At 39.0% G+C, this 24,361-nt stretch overlaps 1 protein-coding gene across 1 annotated transcript in view; it reads right to left on the reverse strand.

The window, feature by feature from the left end:
• Positions 1-23,893, reverse strand: part of LOC104169589 (multidrug resistance protein 1-like) — a 33,329-nt gene extending 9,436 nt beyond the window's left edge. The window contains exons 1-19 of the mRNA XM_009710540.1: positions 23,829-23,893; positions 23,659-23,707; positions 22,437-22,590; positions 21,918-21,984; positions 21,493-21,684; positions 20,203-20,374; positions 19,069-19,193; positions 16,515-16,686; positions 15,432-15,545; positions 14,444-14,554; positions 11,958-12,083; positions 10,433-10,636; positions 9,049-9,219; positions 6,194-6,355; positions 5,470-5,709; positions 3,325-3,471; positions 2,750-2,854; positions 1,888-1,965; positions 689-772 (exon numbers count right to left, since the gene is read on the reverse strand). Of these exons, the coding sequence (XP_009708842.1) occupies positions 689-772; positions 1,888-1,965; positions 2,750-2,854; positions 3,325-3,471; positions 5,470-5,709; positions 6,194-6,355; positions 9,049-9,219; positions 10,433-10,636; positions 11,958-12,083; positions 14,444-14,554; positions 15,432-15,545; positions 16,515-16,686; positions 19,069-19,193; positions 20,203-20,374; positions 21,493-21,684; positions 21,918-21,984; positions 22,437-22,557 (2,391 nt within the window). The 5' untranslated portion in view covers positions 22,558-22,590; positions 23,659-23,707; positions 23,829-23,893. The remainder of the gene's footprint in view (positions 1-688; positions 773-1,887; positions 1,966-2,749; positions 2,855-3,324; positions 3,472-5,469; positions 5,710-6,193; positions 6,356-9,048; positions 9,220-10,432; positions 10,637-11,957; positions 12,084-14,443; positions 14,555-15,431; positions 15,546-16,514; positions 16,687-19,068; positions 19,194-20,202; positions 20,375-21,492; positions 21,685-21,917; positions 21,985-22,436; positions 22,591-23,658; positions 23,708-23,828) is intronic.
• Positions 23,894-24,361: the final 468 nt, after the last annotated feature.

Consider the following 24,361-nt stretch of genomic DNA (forward strand, 5'->3'; position numbering starts at 1 on the left):
CCCCGCCCAACCTGAAGAAGGGAAGAAAGAGAGAGACGTTGGTCAGATTATCAGGGAGTGCTGTGAGGTGAGCAGTGGGAGGAATTGTGCAGAATTTGCCATATTCTCCTGCCAGTGTCCAGTGTCCACCTTCCCCACACCAGCATGTGAGTCATGCTCTCCCTTGGCCATTGCCCTCCCTGGTGTTCTTTATTGATGCTGGGCCATTTCTTATTGTTTGTTCTGCTTGTGTGTAAAGCACATTTGATGGGGATGGGAAGAACTCTCTTCATTAAGGTCAGCAAGGGTTTGTATCATCTGCAGATGCAACTTCTTCATGGCACTCAGCTGACACTCATTATAAGGTGTAAAAACCTGGGGTCCACTGATTCTGGTCCCCAGCATGTATGCAGATTTCACTTTGCATGGTGAAGTGGTCTACAGTTATTATATACTTAGCTTAAAGACTTGCAGGGAGATAAATGAAACATACATGAACATCTCCTGGATTTTTGGTAGTTCTCATAAATTATCAGCTGGAAAACCATTTCCAAGGTGTCAACAGCATGCTATGTAAATGCATCTGTCAGTCTGTGGTGCAGATTTACTACCTTGTGTTCTGAAATAGTCTCAGTGTCCCTTGCCAATTGCAATTAATATTTGTAAGGAAAAATAAATTTTAAAAGTACACAAAAAAGAATCAGCATACCCCTTTGACTTGGGAAGCATCTGTAGCAAGCCGAGTTAGCAGAACACCAATAGCATTTTTCTGATCATCGTACCATCCAACCTCCTGCAAGAAAAGACACTAGTTTTTGCTTCAGAAAATTACATGTTCTTACCATATTTCAGATTTATCAGGATTACTAATGAAATGAACAAACATTTCCAGCTCAGGTAGCATACAGGGAAATAGAAGTACAAGTCATGATGGCTAACTGCAATATTCTTCCTCTGTAGTCAGCATCTTCCAAGTAAACTAAAAGAAAAAGCTTAAAAAGTATTGTTCTGTTGTGTATAGCTAATTGTTCACAAAGTGTTATTAGCTGTGATGTTCTTCTAAACGTGCCTATTTAGAAACTTTTATTATAAACCTCTTTTACTCAGTCCTTCCTTGGGCCTGAAGATGTTAACTATTCTCTTCTTACAAGCTACCTATTCCATTAACTATAGAAGAGCAAATGCTTATCTATATTTGTGCATACAGAAAGGAAATGAGGCCCCTTTATCTCCAAAGGCTATGGCAGGTTTTTTTTTTTAATCACTAATTTTCCTACTCCTAGTCCTTTTCAGATGTTTCTACGAACACAATGTCCCCAATGGGTCTGTGAGGTGCCAGGTTATGCATTCCCAAAACTTCAACGGAAGTAACATGAAATTGCACAAAGTAACAGGAAGGGTTTAATATAAGTAACTTTATTCTTCTCATGGGTAATTCTTGATGCAATAGGGCAATTAGAATTTTTTTGCAGTAAAAAATTATCAGATTGTCTATTTACTATGGATCGCAGTGTGTAGATTTAAATCCAAATAACTAAAGAAATTAGATTTAAATCTGTGTATTACATACTTGCATCATGACCACCCAAGCAAGGGGAAATTAAATTTTTTTGGTCATCCTTGCACACAGACAGCTGCAAACTGTGTGTATATTAGCATGCCAGAAATATGCACATTTGCAATGACACTTCTTCAAAATTAGACTCTTTGCAGTAGCAGTACTGAGCCAAATTGCATATGGATTAGGAGATTATTCAGAAAAGTTGTACTTTTTCTTAAGCTAGTGGTAGAAGAGACACTTTTTTGTTTTCTTTTCTCCAGACCACACAATTAAACCCCAATGTGTACCTTGTAACAGTCTGCAAAAGTCATCTGGTTCTCAGAGTACCCTAGCTGTGTAATTCATACCTGCTGAAGTAATGCTCTGAAGGACAAAGAGCGCAGTCTCATTGTTAGTATTTCCCCAGACTTCCCAAACATGAATCCCTAGGGGAGGAAAGAGAGTCACATTTTCTTGTCTGATGCTTTAACTCTGTTTATAAAGCTGCACAACAAAAGCAAGGACACAAAAAAGTTTCCTACAACCCCCTGTGCATATATAAGTCTTGGAAAAAATGCCGTTCACATTCGTGGAACCTGAAACGCTATTTTCAATCAGAAAGGAAGCGACATGGCAAAGAAGGCAGGATCTTCATCGTAATGCCTTATTCGTATGCCCCAGCAGCACTAGAAGGTAAATCAGCCTATCTAGTCATTGGCCTCCCTACTCTGACTGCTACCAGAGACATTCGCTCACAGTAGTCATACCAACGGATTTTACGATATGGACATCAATGTGCAGAAACTGTTTCCTGCAAGCTGTAGAGTAGTCATAAGAGGATAGCAAACAATGGAGTTTGCTTGATGGTATGAAAAGCACTGTCTGCTATGGAAAAAGTCCATTTTATACTTACTTTGGCGAGAGCCTGTAGACTGTCAATGAGAAATGTCAGTCTTAACTTTGATTTTTAAGGCCAGACCCTCAACATTGATTTCAATTGTGCTGAATCCACATTGCATTCAGTGGCTTGTTTAAACCAACAGCAAATGTGGACATATGTCTTTAAACACACCCATAAACCCCACCTATCTTGGGAAGAACCCTGGCACTTCTGCATGTTTTTGTAAGCTCTGATCGGAGTTTTGCTTCTCAGACTGCACTGATATAAGTTATACCTGCAGCCTGCTGGAGAGTTAAGAACTTCTAACATTTCAGTGTAGTGACACTTACTTGGACTATGTATGCTGCTAAGGTAATCACTCCAAGTAAAAGAAACATTAAAGAAAGCACCAAAGTGTTTTTATTCCTCTTTTCTGGATCTCTTTCTTGAAAAGCCTATGGAAGAAAACACACAAAAATGAGTATGTCGACAATGAATGCCAGTTACATAAACCATCTCAAGAAACTTGTCTACTTCAATTTCTCCTAGCAAGTATCCTGGATCCTGAAATCAATCTGCAGTCAACTTTCTGTTGAGAGCCAGAAGGCGGTCCAGCTTTCCATTTAATCTACATATCACTAATTTGTTCCCCCAGCTCCAACCATTGTTCCCTCTTCCCTCTGCTAGTCAGATGCAGTTCCACCAGGCTTTGCCCCTAGGGGGTCACTTCACCAACATTTATTCACTTCTCATTGGATCCATTTATACAAGTGAATCCCAACCGGAGTCTTAGACAGAGAGAACTGGCTGAGCTTGAGGGAGGCTCAGGACTACAACATCCATTTCCAAAAAACCAAAACCCAACCAACCAAATAAAAATAACAAACACCTGAATAACAACAACCACCACCCCAAACCACCTTACCCCAATGATTTTTCCAAATATAACAGCGAATGCAGGATGGACCCCACCTGAGATGGCAGCAGCAATCACTCCCAGCAGTACATACAGCCACTCAGGTTTGTTCAGAGCCAGGATTCTTGAGTAAGGCACAGCAGGGAGATTTTCTTCCTACAGGAAAGGGAAAGCTGCAAGTTTTTGTTGGAAAGTTGCAGAACATGAAATTCCCCAGACAATCAGTGTTCCTTAGGCTTTGAGTAGTGAACTGTCTTGGTAAACTACTGAAAGCCCACTCTGTACTCAGAGTGAGCAAACTGGAGATCTGCTGCTTTGCCATTTCATATCCTAGAACTTTAACTGCACCGTAAAAGCATGGAGGGAAAAACTTAAAAAAAGGCTAAGTCATGGGGAGAAGGGCCAGGACAGTTCATTGAAAGTCAGATAGGGCTCATCACTATGAATGGCAACTAACACTTGAATCTTTATAAATAACTGAAAGTGTCACTGTTCAGAGCACCAAAAAGATTCTTACAGCCCAGGTAAAAGGTAGTGGGCTGGCGGTAATACAATTGGGTAGAGAGGTCGTTTTTCTCTTTTGCAAACTATAGCCTATGCATCATTACCAAAAGTATGAAAGAGGAATATGTAACAGTCAGTTAGCCCGCATCTCCTTTGAAAGTACAAAAAATGCCCTGTTCTACTTTACTAATTTATTCAAGCACTTATGCCTCCACAGGGGGAGTTCTGCAAAAGCAAAAAATGAAAACCTTGGAAAAGAGACAAAAAAATTAGGCAGGATTATGAGTAAGTTGCTCTTGCTTCCTGGTTATTTTATCCCGTGTTTCAGATGCTGAATAAGGGTGGCTAAGCCTCAACCATAAAAGTGGGATGAGCTTTCTGAAGTTATTACAACTTCTGGATGTTTGATTTCCTGATTTTTTGTGAATGTGATGAATACTGAAGTCTTGAACATGAACACCCACTACTTCCTCTGAGGTCTTAAGTAGTATTAATACACAGACAGAAATCTTTTGAAGTTGCATAACTTTTTTGTGATAATAGGAATGGATCCAGCTCCTTTGTACTATTTGAAATATATATTAGCTGGAAGCTATATTTTAGTGAGAAGAAATAGAGAGAGATACAAATTACACTAATGCTTCCATAAGTATTTTAAATAATCAGAAGCTGTATAACAGGTGAGATCCTAACTTCCATAGATTTAAAAGGACCCATAGTTTTACTTCAGAATTTACATTTTATTTCTTCACTTCAAGGGTCCTGAAGTCAAGTTAAAAAAAGCCAAACAAACAAAAAAAACAAACCAAAACACGCCAAACAACTCTTTCAATACATTCCATGCAAAAAAAAAAAAAAAAAAAAGCTGTAGTTCAAAAGTACAAAATAGGAAAAAAACTCCACCAAGTTTCTATTGAGCTGCCTACCTAAACTGTGACCCAGAATCCATTAGAAATCTGCTCCTATTGATTGCTGTGAGCAAGTTTTATTCAACTTTGACAAAACAAAGTTCTATTTCTAAGACCTGAACTACTTATATGAGTTTTATTTCTCTCTGACATTTGTCAAAGTGTTTTATCTGAATAAAAACTGCCAGAACTGGATGTTTTGAAGCGTATACAAAGACAGAGAGAGAATAATGGTTATTTTATTTAGAAGACACTTCAAAATTTTAGGGTTTTGATATTTTTTTTCCTTTTGAAATAAACATAATATGATATTCCAAAGTGCCTTAAAACGTGGTATGCATACCCCAGGGATTACATTACGCGCCAGTATTTGCAACAGTGAGTATCAGTAAGTAAAGAATCCTGCAAATGAAATTCATAATTCATTTTAATTAGATAGAATTAAAACATCAGTAACACTGAAATAATACACCTAATTTTATGAAGCATGACAAGTCAACAGCACAAGTTTTTTTCCAGTTCCACACTATATCAATAGCGTTAAAATGAAGTTTTTTGGTAAGATATACATATTGTCACCATATTGCTAGGACAAATACTCAGCCTGGTGAGTACTGATTGTAATAGCACCAGAGTAACGGTTGCATGACAGCCAGCTATCCAAAATTAATTAAAATTAAGTGCTTTGTGTTTATGCTTACATGGCATCACTAAAATTCTAAACTAAATTTTTAATACCAACCTCCAGCTCTTTTTTTTTCTTTTTTCCAGAGGGCTTTTTCTTAGAAGAGCACCTCTTGCTCTTATATCTGCTGGATCTTCTTCGAATGCTGCCTCTCCCAGAGATCACCGATTCTTCAAAATGATCTGGAAGAGTCAGCTTCTTGACAAGATCATTTCTGTCATTTTCCTCATATTCCTCAGCCCCTGTATCTTCACTTTCTTCTGATATCCCTTCTTCTTCAACATTATTGCTCCAACCCTAGTAAGAGTTCAGGGTGTACAATCACAATGCATTTTGAGCATGGAGAAGGAAGAGTAAAATTTTTTTCTCATGAGTACTGCTGTTTCAATCACGAGATCACTGTTGCCTATAAGCCACATATATTTCAGTCTGTAATAGCAAAGCAGTAGACTATTTGGTCTTGATTTTTTTCCTTTTTTTCTCTTTTTTCTTTAAGCAGTCTGTGGAATCCACCTGGAATCTAACAATTCTGTGGTTATGCCATAATTATGTAGTCTGTGCCTTCAACTTATGTTTTTGACATATTGGATTGTGCAAATGTGAAACACTTTTATGGGTAAAACACCCATGAATTCCAAGCCTGTGTCCATGCCCAGACTATAGTGACTGAGCAGTTGCCAGCTGGGCAACATGCAGGAACTACAGAGAGAAAATGGCTCCACACACAAGCATTTCACAATTTTATGAAATGGAGAAAGTAAATAAATAAATTTGCCCTTACCTGCTGCATTACAAGAGAATAGTAGACTCCCTTCTGCAACATGAGTTCACTGTGTGTTCCTTGTTCAACCATGACACCTTTCTCAAATCCAGCAATAGTGTCAGCAGTCCTGATGGTAGACAGTCTGTGAGCAATCACAATGGTGGTACGTCCAGTCCGAGCCTTACAGAAAAACAACAAAAGTAATTTACAATAAAATGTGTAAGAAAACAGCACAGAAATAAAATAAAGTTATTTTAGGTATTTATAATATAAAATAAATTGAAACTTTAAAAAGAATTCTTTTTTCTAAACGAAAAGATTTTTTTTTTCCTGGTTTCATGTCTCTTGTTTAACAGTATAAGGACACATTCACTTGCCTAATTCAGGCAGAGAAAACCACATTAATCTTACTAGACAGGCAATGCAGGTATTAAAGGCTGTAATTAAGGTTATTTGACTTTTTACCAAACTTGAACTGTTTGAGCTAAAGTTGCCTGTAAAGTGTTTCCATGTGTATGCATGCATGAGAGGGAAAGGCAGTGTGAATAGTTAGATCTTTCCCAAAATAAAGCTAGGATAGCTAGTATATAAAGAAAGGGTATTTTCTTTATATACTGTCCATGCATATTTTTGGAAGTATAACATTAACATGACTTCTGACAAGACTTAACAGGAAAGCATAGAGGAGTGGAGCACATCTAGGGTGAGAAATGGCTTGTAACCACTCCCTAAAGCTCTCTCCCAGTCTTTTGAAATAAGCTACATCTCAAATCAGGGTCCTGCTGGGATTTGGCAGGAAGAACTGCGGAAGCCTCAGGCTGCAGGTTACACTTTCCATTCCTCTCCAGCTCCCACGTGCAGACCAGTGGCGCGCACAATCCTCATGCAGCAAATGAGCACAACCCAGCTTGTGGCTGCTGGAGAGAGCGGCTTCCCTCCTCGCTGATGCCTGGAGCAGATGGTGGTTTGGGGGCAGGAGAAGAAATCCAAGGGGACCTCATGCAACAGATATGTTCTGCAGTCAAGAAGCCTGCTGGAAGTTACTCGCTACTGAAGAGGTACATCATATGGGCACAAGAACAGGGACGTAGAGATGAGGAGTTTCAGTAGATGAGTGCTTCCATAGAGATTTGGACTCTTCCCCTACACCTGCCTTCAAATTCAAAGCCTGTCACAGGATGTCTTTCTCAATGCAGTTTTCATGCTTGTGCTTGTGCCCTAATACGCAGAGTTGCAGAGCCTTCACCACTACAGCTGTGATTAGAACAAGCAAAGCGTTTTAAAAGATGTAAAGTTATCTGAAAAACAGCAGACTACAAAGATCTGCATATGACTGCTCAGAAACGGTATGCATTTGTGAGATGAGTATCTCTGCTCCTCAGCTGTAAAAATAATTAATAACATTAGCACCACTTTTTCCATTCAGGGATGTTGAGAAGAAATTTGTTAATCTTATTTGGGGACTACTTTGACGGACATCAAAAAGCTGTGAAAAGATGAGTAAGTTATGATTAAGGACTACATTTTGGTGTGTTCTGAGGACATGTTGAAGGATGAGGAAGAGTATATAGAATAGTCCCCTTAATTGAGTGATCTCCCTCTATGTTATGCACTAAATGAAGCACTAAGCTTCTGGAAAAGGTTAGTATTTGATCATGGAATTAAAGAACATGCAGAAGACAGCTAAATTATGGCTGAAGTGGCAATCGTTTATTGCTTAACTGTGCAGTAATAGTATCATTTACATACAAATTAGATCAGATGAATATCATTTTTGCATCCACATGTTGCCTCAATACTAATATTAATATAGACATGTGAATATAACAAACAACTACATTTTACCTCAGATTTAAACTGACTGGCAATGAAGGTGGTAAATTCTGTGTTTCCCTTGAGCCATACCCGTAACTCATATCTCTCTGCATAACTACTGAAATGAAAGGCAAGATTTTTCACTTAGTTTTTAAAAATACATTAAAAAACATATTAGATAAATGAAAAAACATTCCAGACCAATCACAAAGTTCTTTTTTAATCAAAGTCTTTAGGCTCCACTACATCTTGGTGGAAACTGCTGACGAAGGAGGGCTGCAAGGAAGGGACCGTGAGCCAGGACAGAGGCATGGGTACAAGCTCTGACAGCTCTGCTCTGCAGTAATGCCCAGCCTAGAGCTGTGGGGTTGATAAAAAAAAACACAAGAGACTCAGTATTTGTAGCTGGCTCTGCTTTTGTTCTGTGATTTGCATTCAATCTCTGTAAAGAAAGAAAATGGCCAAATCCCAAGAGTTTTCTGAAAATTATGAAGCAACTGTTCAATGAAGAATGAATATTAGGAATATTATACTCTACATTTCTATTGATCTTCCTGAAAAAGGCCATTCATTCCTCATACCTTTCCTTGATAAGATGCCATCCATGTTTCACCAGCAAATGAACAATTGTGACTTGAGGAAGGGGAGTGTAGAAGACCTTAGGTACACATAGAATCATAGAATCATTTGGGCTGGAAGGGACCTTTAGAGGTCATCTAGTCCAACCCCCCTGCGGTAGGCAGGGACATCTCCAACTAGATAAGGTTGCTCAGAGCCCCATCCAGCCTGACCTTGAATGTCTCCAGGGATAGGGCTTGGTAATTCCCTTGGTAATTAGTAATAATGCTAAAAAGACCCCAAATAGACATTACTCCTAAGTAAAATTTTGATCTTTAAAATCCCTGTTAAAACACTGAAATTGAAACATCCATCCAAATTTTATTTTTCAGTGTTCTTGATTCCAGTGGAAACCTGCACTAAAAATTGTATGTTAATTTTTCTTAAGTGCTATTGCACCTTTTCATGGCAACTGGTCACTTCAATAACATGACTCCTACCTTATCGAGAGCTGCTTGCACTATGGATTCACTCTGAGTGTCTAGTGCAGAGGTAGCTTCATCCAGAAGAAGAATCTTGGGATTTCTTGCTAGGGCACGGGCAATAGCTATTCGCTGCTTCTGTCCTCCACTCAGCTGAGCTCCTCTTTCCCCTACCATGGTGTTAAATTTCTGAGAAAAGAGAAAACAGAACAGAAGTTGTGGGACATCTCAAATGAAATCCTCACTTTTTCATGTAATTGTTAAGTACTGAGCTTCTAGATGAGAAGTAGCTCTAGCTGGCTGACTTGAGCATAGGCAGAGTAAACATACAACTACTTCCAGCCAGCCAGCCCTTAGCTGAGCCCTCCTACCCCCATTACATACTTTACATGCCTAACTTTGAACTTACGGTTCCTTAAAGCCCTGATCTTTACTGCTTGCTCAGAGAGTGCTCCAAACCCTGGGTTTTCTCAAGACAAGCCTGTAAAAGGCATCTCTGTATTTACTGAGGACTACCTACCTTTCCAACAGGGTCAAGATCATAGGGATCCACCAGGACCTATAACGGTGCCTCCTCTGAACCTGAGGCGCTCCCCTTGGAGCCATGGCTTGATTCCTACTGAATGTGTCACTCACTCCGAAGTGGCAAGTCTCAAAGTACACTGTAGTCTTTTATTATATAACTGTTTAAGAGTAAACATGATCAAATAAATCTTCCTGAGAAGAAGGAACCTTGAAACAGACTGACACTCTAGAAATGGCACATGCTTGATAGGGGACTGAGGTCTCTGAGGTAGTATAAGAATTTGAAATCAGATCCCACGTGGGCACTTTTTCCACATCTTTTTAACTGCAGAACCAAAAGGAAGGACATATCATCATCCATTCCTGAGGATGTGCTTTGAGTGACTGACCTCCTTCCCACCCCCACCTACTGCTAGAAGAGGGCTCAAAGCTGTGAATCTCAGGCAGAGGGAGAGCTCAAGCTCCCAGCTGCTGCAAATGACCTTGGTTCAGGGCATACTTATTTACTTCCACCCTCCATTTCTGTTGAATGTGCAGACAGCTCCTGATCAACAGTTTTGGATTTCTGGATCTTTTCCTTAAAAGACTGACTCTTCCCCTGCCTTGTGAGATGGGTAGGCACGGTAACACAGCTGTGAAGTTTCCCTTCTCCCTCCTCTCCTGACATTTTGTCCAGACTTAGGCACAAATCCTTCGAGGGCAACCAAAGGCACAATATCTAGTCCAGAAAGTTCCTCAGCTAAAAGCTGCTGGAGGCTATAAGAGTATTTTGGGAATTATACTACAACTTGAATTCCTATGCTCTCCCTCTCAGAAACAGGAGACTGCCCTAAATGGGCCTTTCACTCTTACACTCCAAAGAAGTTCATGAACTCACGTCAGGCAGGTTAGATATGAAGTCAAAAGCATTGGCTTCCTTGGCTGCTTGCTCAATTTCAGCATCAGAAATATCTTCTCGGCCGTAGCGAATGTTCTCAGCTATTGTTGTTGCAAACAAAACAGGCTCCTGACTCACAATACCAATATTTTCTCGCAGCCACTTTACATTAAGCGTCCGAATATCCCGACCATCTAAGGTAATCTGAGAGGAAAAGCATATGCCAAAGAAGTTGAGGAAATGCATTCTGTTCATAATAAATTAATTAATTAATATTACTTGACTTAAGTATCAGCTACAAGGACAAAAAAGAAAAAAAAATAAGGTTGTCTAATAGAAAACTGTGTTGGGGGAGCAGTTAAAACTGTTAGGTTTTCCATCCGCTACACAAGCTAGAAAATGGTGAGGAGCAGTATAAACAGAGAAGACATGAGAGGTTTTTTTGTGGTGGGTTTGTTTGCTTGTTTTGGTCTTGTTTTTGGTGTGTGTCCCCCCCATCATCATCCTGTCCAAGCTGGCTTAAGAGTTTTCCAGCTTCCCTGTGTAGTTTTTACCCTGTTCTCAGGCCCCATGGCAGTTTTCTGCCCTCATAGTTGTGGCTACACAATTGCTTCCGTGGCTGTGCTTTACACCAGATCAAAGAAATAGTCCAAGTTGACTAAAAAGGAAAGGAAAGTTATTTTTAACCTAGATCATTTGCAATGTGGCGCTATGAACATTGACAGCACAGGGGAGGAGCAGCAAACTGAGGCATGGGGGCAGGAATGAACAGCTACAGAAACAGTAAGTTTAAGAAACAATTGTGTTTATAATAGATAGCTGCCTTGATACACTATGTAGTGACAGTTCAGTGTTAAACATTTGACATGCTTACCTAGTTCCAACTAGCAGTAACAATTACTAAGTAGCATTCTTCAAATATTAAGTAATAAAAGAACATTTTCCTTAAAAATATATTGTTTATTTTCCTCCTTTTTCCCTTTGGAAGTTTCTTATGAGAATTATTTACCATTTACTGACTGAATCTACTGTTTACTGATAGAGCAGATGTACAATGTGTAACGATGGAAACTTTTGCTGTGTGTTAGCAGACAGAGAAAAATGAGTAAAGAAAACAACCATTTAAAATAGGAAAACCCTCTCCAGGTTTTAGTTTACGTTCAATGAAAAGGAACCAAGATACAGTATAGCACTGTTGGATTATGGTTTGCTTAAAAAAAGTTTACAGAACCTTAAAAGCCAATTGTTGATGAAAATAATTTTAAATTCAGATCTTGCATCTATTCAAAGATTTGTGGTATTTACTGTTTCTGGCATAGTACTGCAAGAAGGAGAAGAATAATGAAGTCAAGTCAACAGGAGAAGATAGTTCATTTGAAATTTAAATTGTGGAAATACTGAACTATGCAGAGATATGCTCAAATTAAATAAAAAATAAAAATAAAAATCAAGATTCAGTCAATATGGTAAACTCATGCGTATCCTACTAGCTCTCAGTTTTCACAGTTCACTTGCAGGCACTCACTTCTCCCTGGACAGGATCATAGAACCTCTGCAGCAACTGGACAGTAGTGCTTTTTCCACAGCCACTGGCACCAACTAAAGCAATGGTCTTCCCAGTTTGAACTTTCAAGTTTAGACCTTTGAGGATCTGGGGAAAACAAAACAAAACAAACTATATCTTAGTTTGACAAGTTTGACTAGAGAACAGTCTGTCAAGGTAACTGTAGCAATCATCAAGGCAGTAGTAAGGGGTGCAACCTGAAGCTATGGCAATATTAGTACGCTAATTGTACCTGGGAATATTCTGGGGCACCGATATGAAAGAGCCTGCATCTATGCTTGTGAGGTGTATTAGCTTTTGGAACAGGATGGCTACATGCAACCTGCCTTTTGGGAACGGTCCCTGGATCCTTCTGGCTACTAAACCAAGCCTGGGAATTATTTGAGAAGACTGATAACTGGAACAGGCCAAGTTCATGCCAAGAAACATTTTAAGAGTTCCCGTGCATAGACTATTGCATTCCAGTGCCTGGGAAAATTCCCCAGCACACTTGAATCAACTAACATAGACACAGTCACAGCTCTAAACTTGATAGCTCATTTTCTCCAATTTGTGTGACCTGGTAGCAGGCTCAGGGTCTTACGTTCTCCTCCTGTCCTCTATTTTGCAATGCTTAGACAATGACACAACACTTAGTTATGAATCTCACAGAAAAATACTTCTAAGGTGCTAAACATTATTGCTGAGAAACAAGCTTGCTTTCTTCTATTTTTAGAATATAAAATGACTGTTTTGACAAGATAACTGCTGGAAAGCCCTTAATAAATCGCAATCCTTATCGTTAACAGCCTCAGCAACCTGGGGAGTAATTACAGATTAATGATATCTTTGTTGCCATGTTCACATTTAAGAATATTCTACCTCAAAAGATGTCCAAGTCATATACGAGTAATGCTGTGTAGTTGCCAAAATATTTGGCTGCTATGGGAACTCTTCTTGTTTATAGCAGAATGATTTATAATTTTGCCTACACATGTTTTTGCAATGAGAGATTAAAATAGTTGCAATATTGCTTTACTCTCCCTGTGTTACATCCAGTAGGGTTTGTATCTCCAAGAAGCTGATATCCTGGTGCCTGCATTATCAAGCAAGCACTATGTTCTGGATACTGTAATTTCTCCAGAGGCAAATAGTCACAACAACCTAATAGGCTATTTCTAACTCCCTTTTATCAGGCAAAGTGTTGTCAAGATTAAAACTGACAATAACTACACTCCTTAGATCTTTGATTTGCTTTAGCATGGACAGGGGAGATTATGTTGTGTTGTATCAATTGCTTGAGAGATTGTGGATAACTTCTACATGTCTTTGGTGATTCCTTTTGGGTCTATTAACTAAGATTGATATTCTTAGTAGGGAGAGCTGCTGAGTCGGTAGATTTGGGAAGGATGACAAAATATTTCTTATTTCCCTCCCTTTTGGCATGCAGACCCATGACATAGCTCATCGGCCTGAACAGCATTTTTAGGAAGCAGGAAGAAGAGTCTGCTCTGTCACTTCTGATTTCTGAGGCAAGAGTGAAAGAAGATCCAATGCACTGACTTCAGTTAGGCAGAAAGCCTAGCTCTGGGTCTGTTCTTCAGTACCCCCAGTGTCCTGAAAACAGATTTGATGTGTGATGAGACAGACCTCAGATGACTGAGGTGGGAAGAGCCAGCTGAAGAAATAGCCACAGTGACACGAACTTTTCCATTCTCACCACTTAATTGGCATGTCCAGGTTTTAATTGTCAACATTTGAAATCTCTTTTTCTACCTTTTTCTTCATCAAGTAACCACAGCAGCAAATCCCTTTTCATTTCACCTTTATCAAGGTTTTCAAAAGATTATAAACTGTTGAATATGGCAGAGAGGTCAAACCAACCATATCACCCCAAAAGTAATCACCACGACATGACATACATAGCACTGCACAATAAGGGTACGAGGGAAATTCAACTGGCAAAGAATAGGGACATCAGTTTTTTTAACATCTGCCCAAAATAACATTTGACTTCCAAATGTATATTTAGGATTATACGTTTCAATCCATTTGATGGTATATTGTTGTAAAGTCTGTCTCACAGGTCATTTTTTACATGGGCTATCACAGCAACTCAGAACAACCAAGGAACTGGAAAGAGCAACTTCCTGGTTTAACTGTGTACAGTCTGGAAGTTTTAATGACAGACCTTGAAAAATCTTATCTGGTTTATCGGAGCTCTTGTTCACAGAAATTCAGACTAGGAGCAGCACGTATTCTTCTTGGCTGTGTCCAGCAGAGGAGATTGGTGAGCAGGTAGCCAGTGGCAGTAGGTCTAGTTTGTCTTTGTGCAGTATTGAGGGAAAAAATAATGTCCCATCTCCCAAGATAGGAATGCATTTTGCATTCAAGAACAACAAGATTAGACAAATAGCATGGACATAGGCTGCAGAATTTCGGTACAGTAATCTAAAACAAACACTTACTTTAACATCAGGTCTGGATGGGTAACTGAAATGGATGTTTCTGAATTCAATTTCTCCTATGAGTTTGTCTGGTTTGTAGCCTTCCTTAGAACTGCTATCTATGAGCCGTTTCTGAAAGAGGTTTTTTTTAAAATATATTGCTGGTTATTACACTTTTGGAACTGTTATTTCAGCTAGATACATTGTTCTCTCCTTTACTTTCTCAGCTGCTGGTTTATACTGCAGTAAACCATTTTACTTGCAGGATGCTGAATGCAGAGGAACATCTAACTGTGAACTCTATTTTGACAAATATAGTACATTTTCAAATGCAACAAAATCCACAGCAGAAAATCTGTAATTGCAGAACTTAACTGTGCTATCTTGCAGCCAAAACATGGCCCTCAGTAATCCATTTAGGAGGATTTTAGACTCACATCAAAAACAATGTAGGCATTTCTGCATGAAATTTCTAGTCCTATTTGTTTAAAATGTTTTATATACACAGATATCCAATTGCTGCATAATACAGCAAGACCAAGATAATAATATTGTGGAAACCTTTTTTCATAGCAACATCAGCACTGCAGCTTTATATTATTATAGCTTTCAATAGCATGATTAATCTCCTCCTCACCACCACCACCCCCCTCCCAAAAAAACACAACCCAAAACCAAAACAGCTCGGCTGAAATTGTGCATACATGCATTTTTGAAAAAATAGTTTAGTGCCTTACTACTATCCCTCTGGAGTTGCAAGTCTAATATTAGAGAAAGACCTCATCCATAAATCTCAGATACACATGTCAGGTTTCCCAACATTCATTGTAACAAATAAAGCAGTTTTCTTTATATGAACAGAAATATTACAGGTTTCAGTGGCAGGCATCTATAGAATTCATGATTTAAAGGCTTTTGAGTGTTTTTGTTACTTCTCTTGAGAAAGAAAAAAGGGGGGGGGAAATTAAGTGTGGTTGAAGGCTTCTTTTCTACTTACTTAGATACCTACCTTATTGATAATCTGATATACTTCATAGGCAGCCCCACGTGCATTAGCCACACTCTCCAGGTTCGGAGCTGCCTGGCCCAGGGAGAAGGTTCCGACAAACACAGAGAAGAACACCTGTGGGAGATAGGGGAAAGCATCACAGTTAACAGTGATTACAGAGCTACCAGTGCCCAGCTGTTACATGCCCAAGTCTTTCTAGTTCACCCTTTCGAGGAATATTAAATACAAAAGTGAAAGATGCATTTCGCAGTTGCTCCTGTCCAGTTCCTATTTTCCTGGGGTGAATGGTAACTACTGACACATGCTTTTGTGGCATGAACAACTTTTCTTTTTGAGGTTCTTGCATTTTCTATCATGTACAAATAGAACAAATATCTTTCTCTGTTGCTTTCCAGATGTTCCCAAAGTTAAGAGGCTTGCAAAATTTAGTCCAGATATTCTTAACTGAAATGACATCTGTGGGACCAATATACAATTAACTTCACATGTTGTGAGGAACCATACTGAGGAGAACTCATCAGAAGTCACTTGAGTGTGAAAGTTAAATGTTTGATGGCAAGAAGATAGCTAAATATCCTCAAAACATTACCAACTTTTACATATTGGTAATGGATGGTAAAAACACTTGCAAGTAAACAGCAACAAAATTCACAGAAGACATTGTCATTAAATGAGATGTTGAGGACTTCCCAGTACACATTCAACACACCAGTGGGATTCATTTAATCATAGTGTCTAGCTAGAATTTTGTTGGTAGTCCAGGTTACTCATCTTTGCTCTCTAACGACCAGCTCTAGGTTGTTCATCCTGCCCTACAATAGGGTCTAAGACAAGTGAGAAAAGTGCAGATACTTTTGCCTCTACATTGATTAGAGTGGGAATTCAAGGTGCCCTGTTCAAACTTGTTATATCAAAAGATAGGTAAGATGAATGCCTTCCTTTCAGTTCTTTTATAACAAGTGAGTGTCTAACAGTTAATTTAGCAAACACTCAGTGGAAAATAGAGATAATTATATACACGACTTACATAACTATTTTCTTGAAGTTATAAAGTATTTTTCAAAGCTCCATTGCTGTACTTACAATTAACACACGGCCGATGTCATAACCTTCCTCAGCAGTGAGCTTGGTTCCATACCAAAATGCAAGTGCATAGGATCCAAAGATAAGAAAATGTGAAACACCTAGAGATGTGTTGGTGGTAATGGATTTTTTCACTCCAACACTTCTAGCCATCTCTAAGTTAGCATCATATCTGAAAGTGGATAAGGAAACCATTGATTTGACAGGTACCACATGCCATTCTAACTGATATTTCCCAATGCCCGTTTTAATGAAAAGGATTTCTGCCATAAAAGCCATTAAAGTCTCATAAAGAGAATATAGATTATTTTTTTTTTTTGACAGAGGACTAGTAGGGATACAATTCCTCTGAAGAAATCTACTCTGACCACTATGGAAGACATATTTAGGAAACTATTGAGTGGCATGATTTCATTATCATGATGGAAGATATGATACCACTCTTGAGTCCTTTGTTTGCATTAGTTTTGAAAGGAAACCTTGAAATAGTTTTAGCAACATTACCTATCAAAGGTAAGGTTTAGTCTTCTGCATTTAAAAAATGCAAAACAAAACCAAAAAAAAACCCCAGGCAGTATGGATGAAGGCAGATAAACAAATAGAAGTCAGAGCTCCCTTTGATGGCAGAGTTGTTCTTTTACCGAGTGTTCTGGGAAGCCAGAAATCTTCCCCTTAGGTTAGTTTACAGATTAATATAGCAAACAAGTGGGCATGGAAGACGAGTATAAAGACTCGCAAGTTCAATGCAAGAATTACTCCTTCTGAGGATAGTTCATATTCATTCACCTATAGTTTCTAGCTAATAGCTTTCACTTACTCAAGCTCATTATGGAAAGTATAGCCTAGGAATAGGGTATCTTTTTACTTGTCAGCGACACACTCAGCAAGCTTGCACTTTTTTCCTAATACTTATTTTCTATACAAAACATCGCCATAGGAGGAAGACATGACTTTCAGTCAGCTGGGAAGGAATCTTAAAAAAATGTGCATTAATTTTGTTCATGTAAATTGCTCACATGCTACCTATGCTGTATTTGTTACTCAAGCATGTTTAAATATTTTGGCTTGGTTGTGTTCTTAAAACCAAGTCCTACCTTCAAGCCAGCAGCACCATAGATCCTCCACGGAAACGAGAACTGACTTTAAGCAATGTAACAAGTACGTGTGATCACTGGACTACTGAGGAAGAGCCAAGTCACTATCAGAAACAGAAGATGACTGAAGGTCCTTTGCAAGCATAAACATTTGTGGTCAGTGGAGGCATCGTGCAGTGAAAGGCTGATTTTCCTAACTCTGAGGCCATTGTTCAAGAGCTGTGTAGGAGTCACAATCCATGGTTTGCAAAATGCCCTAGTCAGCCTCTGCTAGGAGTCTGTCTGTCCTTAGTAGAAGATGCTCCTGGGAGAGCTACTAGTTTCGTGGGTTTTTTACATTAAACAGAGGTGGAGCTGTGGAAGAGGCTGACTGATCAACCATGGAGGAAAGGAAAGGCCTTACAGGCATGGAATTACCTGAGTATCAGTTATTTTGTCTCTAGACCTCAAATAAATAAATAAATAAAGTAGTTTGAAGTAGTTGCTACCATTAGATATTCAGACACTGTTATTTGCAGGGACCAAGAAGATGGGGAGGAGGGGGACAACTGATCTAGGTCATCTTATGGGTTTTTTGCCTTTACTGTGTAAGCAGAAAGGGTCTTAGTATTGTTGCAACTTAAGGATACACCCCAGTAAGCAGAATACAGTGCTATAAGACAGTCAGAGCTCAGCTCTCGGAAGCAGACAAATGCAGGAGCAGGCTGTATGACCCTGAGCTAGGGCTAACATCATCTTAGAAATTTCACACAAGACCAGGGCAAACAGAGTTGAAAAAGATAAGAGATCAATAGATCATATGGATCAGGTCTTCTGGTTTGCCTTCCCCAACTGCACTGTACTGGTGATGCCCTGTATTTGTATACTGAATTTTATTGTTTATGTTTTTTGAGTTATCAGACACATATGTGAATAAATCTGTGGTCAGCCTTATCCACCTCACCTTTTACACATAACTAGGGCCAACATTGGATTAGGTCAAGTACAAGTGTTATTTGCAAATCATTAAAGTAATAAGAATCAGTGATGCGATTTTACTTAAGGTTGTTATCCAGTCAAGCTTAAATATAAGCTCATTAATCAAAGATCAGAACAGCAGTGCACACGTTCTAGAAGTTAAACAATTAATCACATGCTTTGCTGCATTTGACTTCTAGGTAAAGATAACCTTCCCACCACTTTCACTTTAAATTCAACTCCAGATCTCAACTGGATGAGAAATTTGAGTCTATGTTGCAGTGATAACAGCAAGTAGCCTGTATTCACTGACTAGGTCTATTTACACATCTTTATTTTCAGATGAGCTGTCCACTTACAGAAGGATAAAATGACACTAAGGAGAATCTCATTCCCCTGCCCCTCCAAAAAAAAAAAACAACCAACCAACAAACCCACCAACCCAATCCACAGTCAAATTCATTTTCCATATTTTAAATATAATTATTATTTCAAAAACTTACTTTGCTAATGCCTTCTTCTGTCCATTGAAAGCCACAACAGTCCTGACTGCTGTCAAAATTTCTTCTGCCACAGCTCCTGCTTTGGCATAAGCAGACAGCTCTTTAGCAGCAAGGGATGCCAGGAGCTGCAAAGTTGAAAAACAGATGTTATTGCAGCCTACTGAAAGGGTATGCACGCTGTATTGGTGAATAAGAATGATCAGTGTTCAAAGCACAGGATGAGATTTTAGGAAAGAGGGGGTCAGCTCCTCTCTGTGCCCTGAATTTCCCCGAAATCCAGCTAATTCTTTCATTGTACCCTCATTACAGTGAAAGACTACACGAGCATCAGATGAACTTCATGACTGATCCACTTTCCTCCCAAGCTGCGGACAGCCTATGATGGGTGTGGGGTCAGGGAGGTGTGCCAGAGCTGCCCTGGGAGGTCTGAGGCCTTCAGAAACTAAAGCACCAGTAGATGTTGAAGTAAGCAAGGTAGTCACATTACAGCTTCTAATGTTCTGCTTCCTAACTTATTTGAAATGCTTCAAGTAGAAAAAAATCCCTAGTATTATATATAAGTAACCACTCAGACATACAAGTCATACCCATTAACATGGCCAAAACGGATCACAAGGGGAAAATGTTTTCCTATCTGAAGGAGAAACCTCCCCAGATATTTCACTAATTTATCACTCCAGTCTGCAGCAGCTGTATATATGTCCTAGGGTCTATTCTGTATGCAGCACGACACTCAGTAAATTATTTGCAAGAGATGTGGTATTGTATATATGCAAAGAGTTTGAAAGGTATTTGCCTTAAGAGGGAAGAGTTAGGCTCACAAATGTGTGCCTGGGTTTCCCCAGTGCTCTCAATGAGGAAATCGCTGTGTGAGGAAGATGCTCTGATGCAGGTTACCCTCCTGCCACATGGCAGGAGGACAGAGTATGTGGACGGAAGGAATACGACTTACAAGTATGTGCTTGGGAACCCAGGGAAAAGCTATGGGAATAGCGGAAATCGTAAAGTAAGCATGGGGCCAACCTCCCAACTTAGAAACCGCACTAGGTTTCTCCCATTCTCTCCCCCTTTCCTATGCATAAGAGTGGTAATGTTTTTCTGGTTTGCTTTGTTTATTAATCCCCACACACTTACAGTTGACCAAACTGCTGCTGATGCAGCAAGTAGAGGGCTGACTGACAAAATCACCAGCGTCAGCTTCCACCCGTGGATGAATCCTATAATAATCCCTGCCAGAAATGTGGCAAAAAACTGTACAAATATACAGATCTTGTCTCCGATGCCTTCGTGGATGGTGTTGATGTCACTTTAAATAATAATAAAAAAAGATTTGTTAGCTTTGAGTGCCTTTCATTCTAACTCCCTCCCCCTCCATTTCATGCTGTGTGGCCTGATGTCAGAAGCTTTGCCATTTCCTAATTGGCACAGTGAAATTTCTAACCGCAGCTACTGAACAGTACCATTAGTCTCTTGTGTGGTCAAAACACAGCAGAAACCTCCTATTTTTTAGGACTCAGTTTCTGTATTTTCCATCATTCTTTGCTGTTTCTATGCCCTGTCACTAGGTCACAAATGACCTAGTTTCCTTATCCAGCATCCAAATGAAGCAATAGAAGTAAACAGCCAAACAGCCTTCTCGCCTCCTGTGACCATCTCCAAATGATTCCTTCTGCTCAGCTCTCTGATGCATTCTATGTTCTTAATTTTGGCTACAGACTCAGATGGAGAGTTATCTCCATTCTATCAGAACAACCATTATTTGGAAGAACCTCTGTTTTTCATACAAATTTCCTTCCCCATTTTCTCTTCCCAGCACAGAGAGATATTAGAGCTGAGAGCGGTTTCGTTTAAGCTTCTTTTACATCTTTCAGGACACTGCTCTGCCCAAAGCTACCTTAAAATCCAAAAGGAAAAAAAAAATATTAAAAAAAATTTCTACGTTCATGCTTATAGTCCCATTGTGTCTTGGGGCATACAGTCCTCATCCCTGTCTATTTAAGTCTACGGAAAATCTCCAAAGATTTTAACTGACTGGACAGAGTCCAGCCTGAGATCTGGCTGGATGTAAATGCAAGCTCATTTCAATTCAATAAAGTGTCAGAGCTTTCAGTGTTTGTAAACTAGCTGGAGACAGCAGAGTTGTTTATCTAGTACTGTCTGCCATGTACTTCATGGACATTAGAAAGCCAATGTCAGGCATTTCACAGCAAAAACCCTTCCAATGCATATATTGCAGAAACTGCACAAGTAAAGCTGAAAAGGATAATGAATTTCTCCTTCAGAGCTGTAATATTTCACAGTTTAGGTTTGTCTTTTTTTTTTTTTTTTTTTAAACTATCTATAGGCTATGCCATAGAAGATAAATGGCAGTTTTCTTTTAAATGTTATACTTTGAGGGGGTAAAAAATGAACAGAGCCCCTCACTCTGTCAGTCTGGTGTTCAGCGTTCCTATCTGGGTAGTATCAAACCAAGCCATCTCCTGATGGAGCACTGCAAAAAAGAACTTCTGCCGGATCCTTGCTGTCTGCCTCGTAGCAGCAATCAAAAACGTCCATACTTGGATGGTGCTCAAGATCAACACAGCACAGCCAATTCCCACGTAGTAGTAAGCAAACCTGTGATATGGGAACAAAAGGCCATATGACCCGACTGTATCTTGTGAGAGAAGTCAGACACACAAAGCAACAATTAGTCTTCATTTACCCCATCAAAGTAAATACTGAAGGCTGCGATACCTATTGGGAAGCCTTTTTGATAAAGCAAATATTTGGCTTCTGCTCAAAGGGATAACACAGTAAAAGAAAATCCCCCAATACTCTGTTAATAGAATAACTACAAAGACTCTTACTTTGTCATTTCACCTTCTATATCTATGCCTGGAATTGATGGACAGTTGGAACTATTTACTGAAGTATCTGTGGGGAGGAAAAAAAAGTAATAATATTTGTGAAAGTATCATATGTAGAAGATAAATCATGGAAATCTAAGGTCATCAGTTTGGGAATGTTTTGTATTTTGCAAGTGGGGTTTCGCAAAATACAAAATCATTTGGCAAATACATGTTTAATTTTAAGGAACTTCTAGTAATTAATGCCTGATAACTGATGATACAGAAGGTGGTCATGCTCCTTACTATCTTGCCAAAGTTGAAATTCATTCATAATGCACATCTAATACACTGCTTTTGGCCTGGTCTAGCCATTAAAGATTGACTAAAACAATTAGGTCATTTGCAGCAGGATGAATTTTACTCATTATATACTTGTTCAGATGTGCACCTGTGCATAGGTTGGGGAAAAAAAAATAATCTTAGCCCCTATGGCAAAACATAACTGCTATGTAGAGAAGTCTAATTTTAACTTTTTACCTTCTGACACATTTGAATTCACACCACTTAGCACAAAGCTGTTTGTCATCTCTCCAAAGACAATGATCATAAGTGGCAATCCAGTACCATTTGCAACAGCTGCGATCAAACCAACTACCATCAAAAGGACATCCACCCAGTCAGCATAGCGAAACTATGTAAGCATTAAGAAAAAAAAAAGAGAGAAAAAAAGAGCAAAGTTACGCCTGACAGTTCACGTATTTGTTACAGCGCAGCAGACTTACAGAACATGCTTTGTTTCTACCTACATATTCTAAGTAGCAACAACACTAAAGTTTACTATGATACTCTGAAGGTAAACTTTAGAACATAAGAATTTTGTAGCAGGTCCCATACATCTTTAAATCAGTACACAGTAAGGCCGCTAAGGGAATATTGGCAGGACATATTGTTCTTCCCCAACTCGGCAGGAAAAAAACAAAAGTGTATGTCCTACATGTTTCTAAGTGACAATCTTCTCTGTACAATATATTGCATTTTGTGTTCCGGTAAGCTACATATTTACTAAGATAATGCCTTTGAAATGTAAACAAGAGTGAGTTATTGACCAGCACCTGGGTTATATCTACCAGTAGAAAATGTTTGCAGCAGAGATTGTATCTTAAAGCTTGTCTACCCCTGAAGTTTGTTTGGTTTTAAGAAGGATGTGAATTTAAACTGCCATAGCTATTCCTGGATGTGGTTAATCTGAAATCAGAACATTTTATTCCTGACTGTGCTAACCCTTATCCAAAGTGTAAATGGACATGGAACAAACCAGAGAAGAATAAAACTTCTCTTGTTCCTGAATAAGGAAGTGCACGCGTAAGATTTATTTGGGAATAGCTGTTGTATGGAAAACTGACACAAAACCATACCACTGGTTCTCTCAGAAAGCAGATCCCTCAGATGTCAAATGCAGGATAAATCCTCTATAAATAGAGCCAAGGCAAGAGCCTGTACAGTGTGTATGTCCTAGATCAGCCTCAGCAGGGATGAGCTTCACACTCCAACAGCCCTAAGGTTGAACTGCCGTCAGTGCTACCAATATACTGAGGAGGGAATCTGACCTAACAGGGCAAATTTTAAAGAGGTCTAGCATCAATAGGTCTGAGGTTTCTTCTATGGTTTTTGATTGCCTATTAATTGCAATTCATAAACAACTCACAATGACAAATAGAGAAAAGAAAGTATAAAGCAGACCGTCAAACTGGACACTAACCAATTCAAAAATGCCAACCGCTCGTTTCTCTGCCTTCTCATTTTCTTTCCTAGAGGAAAATTAAAAAAACTAACTAAGATTATTTTTTTCTAGCAAAGCAGTATTAAACTCTCCCCCACCATATGCCCAGTACACCAGTAGCCAACGTCTTGAGTTCAAAGAGTACCTACTTCTTTTTCTTGGGCTTTAACTGGTCACTTTGGTCAAGATTTTCATCATGTTGGAAAGAAGGGTTGTCATATCCCTTGCTTGCAGATTCTGTGAAATAAAAGACAGACTTTTTTTTTTTTTTACGTAATAACCCATCTTTTGTACCATTTTCTTGCAACTTTCCCTGCTGATTCTTTTGCATTTAGAGCTTAAAGACTAGTTTTTCTCTTGTTCTTGGAACAGACTGGTGAAATTTTCTTAGAAGTTCCTTTCTCTTCATTTCATCTCCTCCCCTCCAGAAAAAAGATTCCAGCTCCATTTCTGAGATGGAAATGAACTCAATTTTTACAATTTAAATATATTTATACAGAAAGGCTATCAAAGACTAAAAGCAAGAATTAATTAATCCTGCAAACACCTACACAACTAAATGCAAATGAGGAGAAGCCCTACTGAAATAAGTGGAATTACTTATAGTGAAGGTTATAATTGCTGTAGTTACCACAGAATAGATGAGAGTTAACTGAAGAATCGTGTCTTTGCCTGTAATAAC

The sequence above is a fragment of the Cariama cristata genome, unplaced genomic scaffold (assembly GCF_000690535.1).
Source record: "Cariama cristata isolate BGI_N322 unplaced genomic scaffold, ASM69053v1 scaffold38231, whole genome shotgun sequence".
Lineage (NCBI taxonomy): Eukaryota > Metazoa > Chordata > Aves > Cariamiformes > Cariamidae > Cariama > Cariama cristata.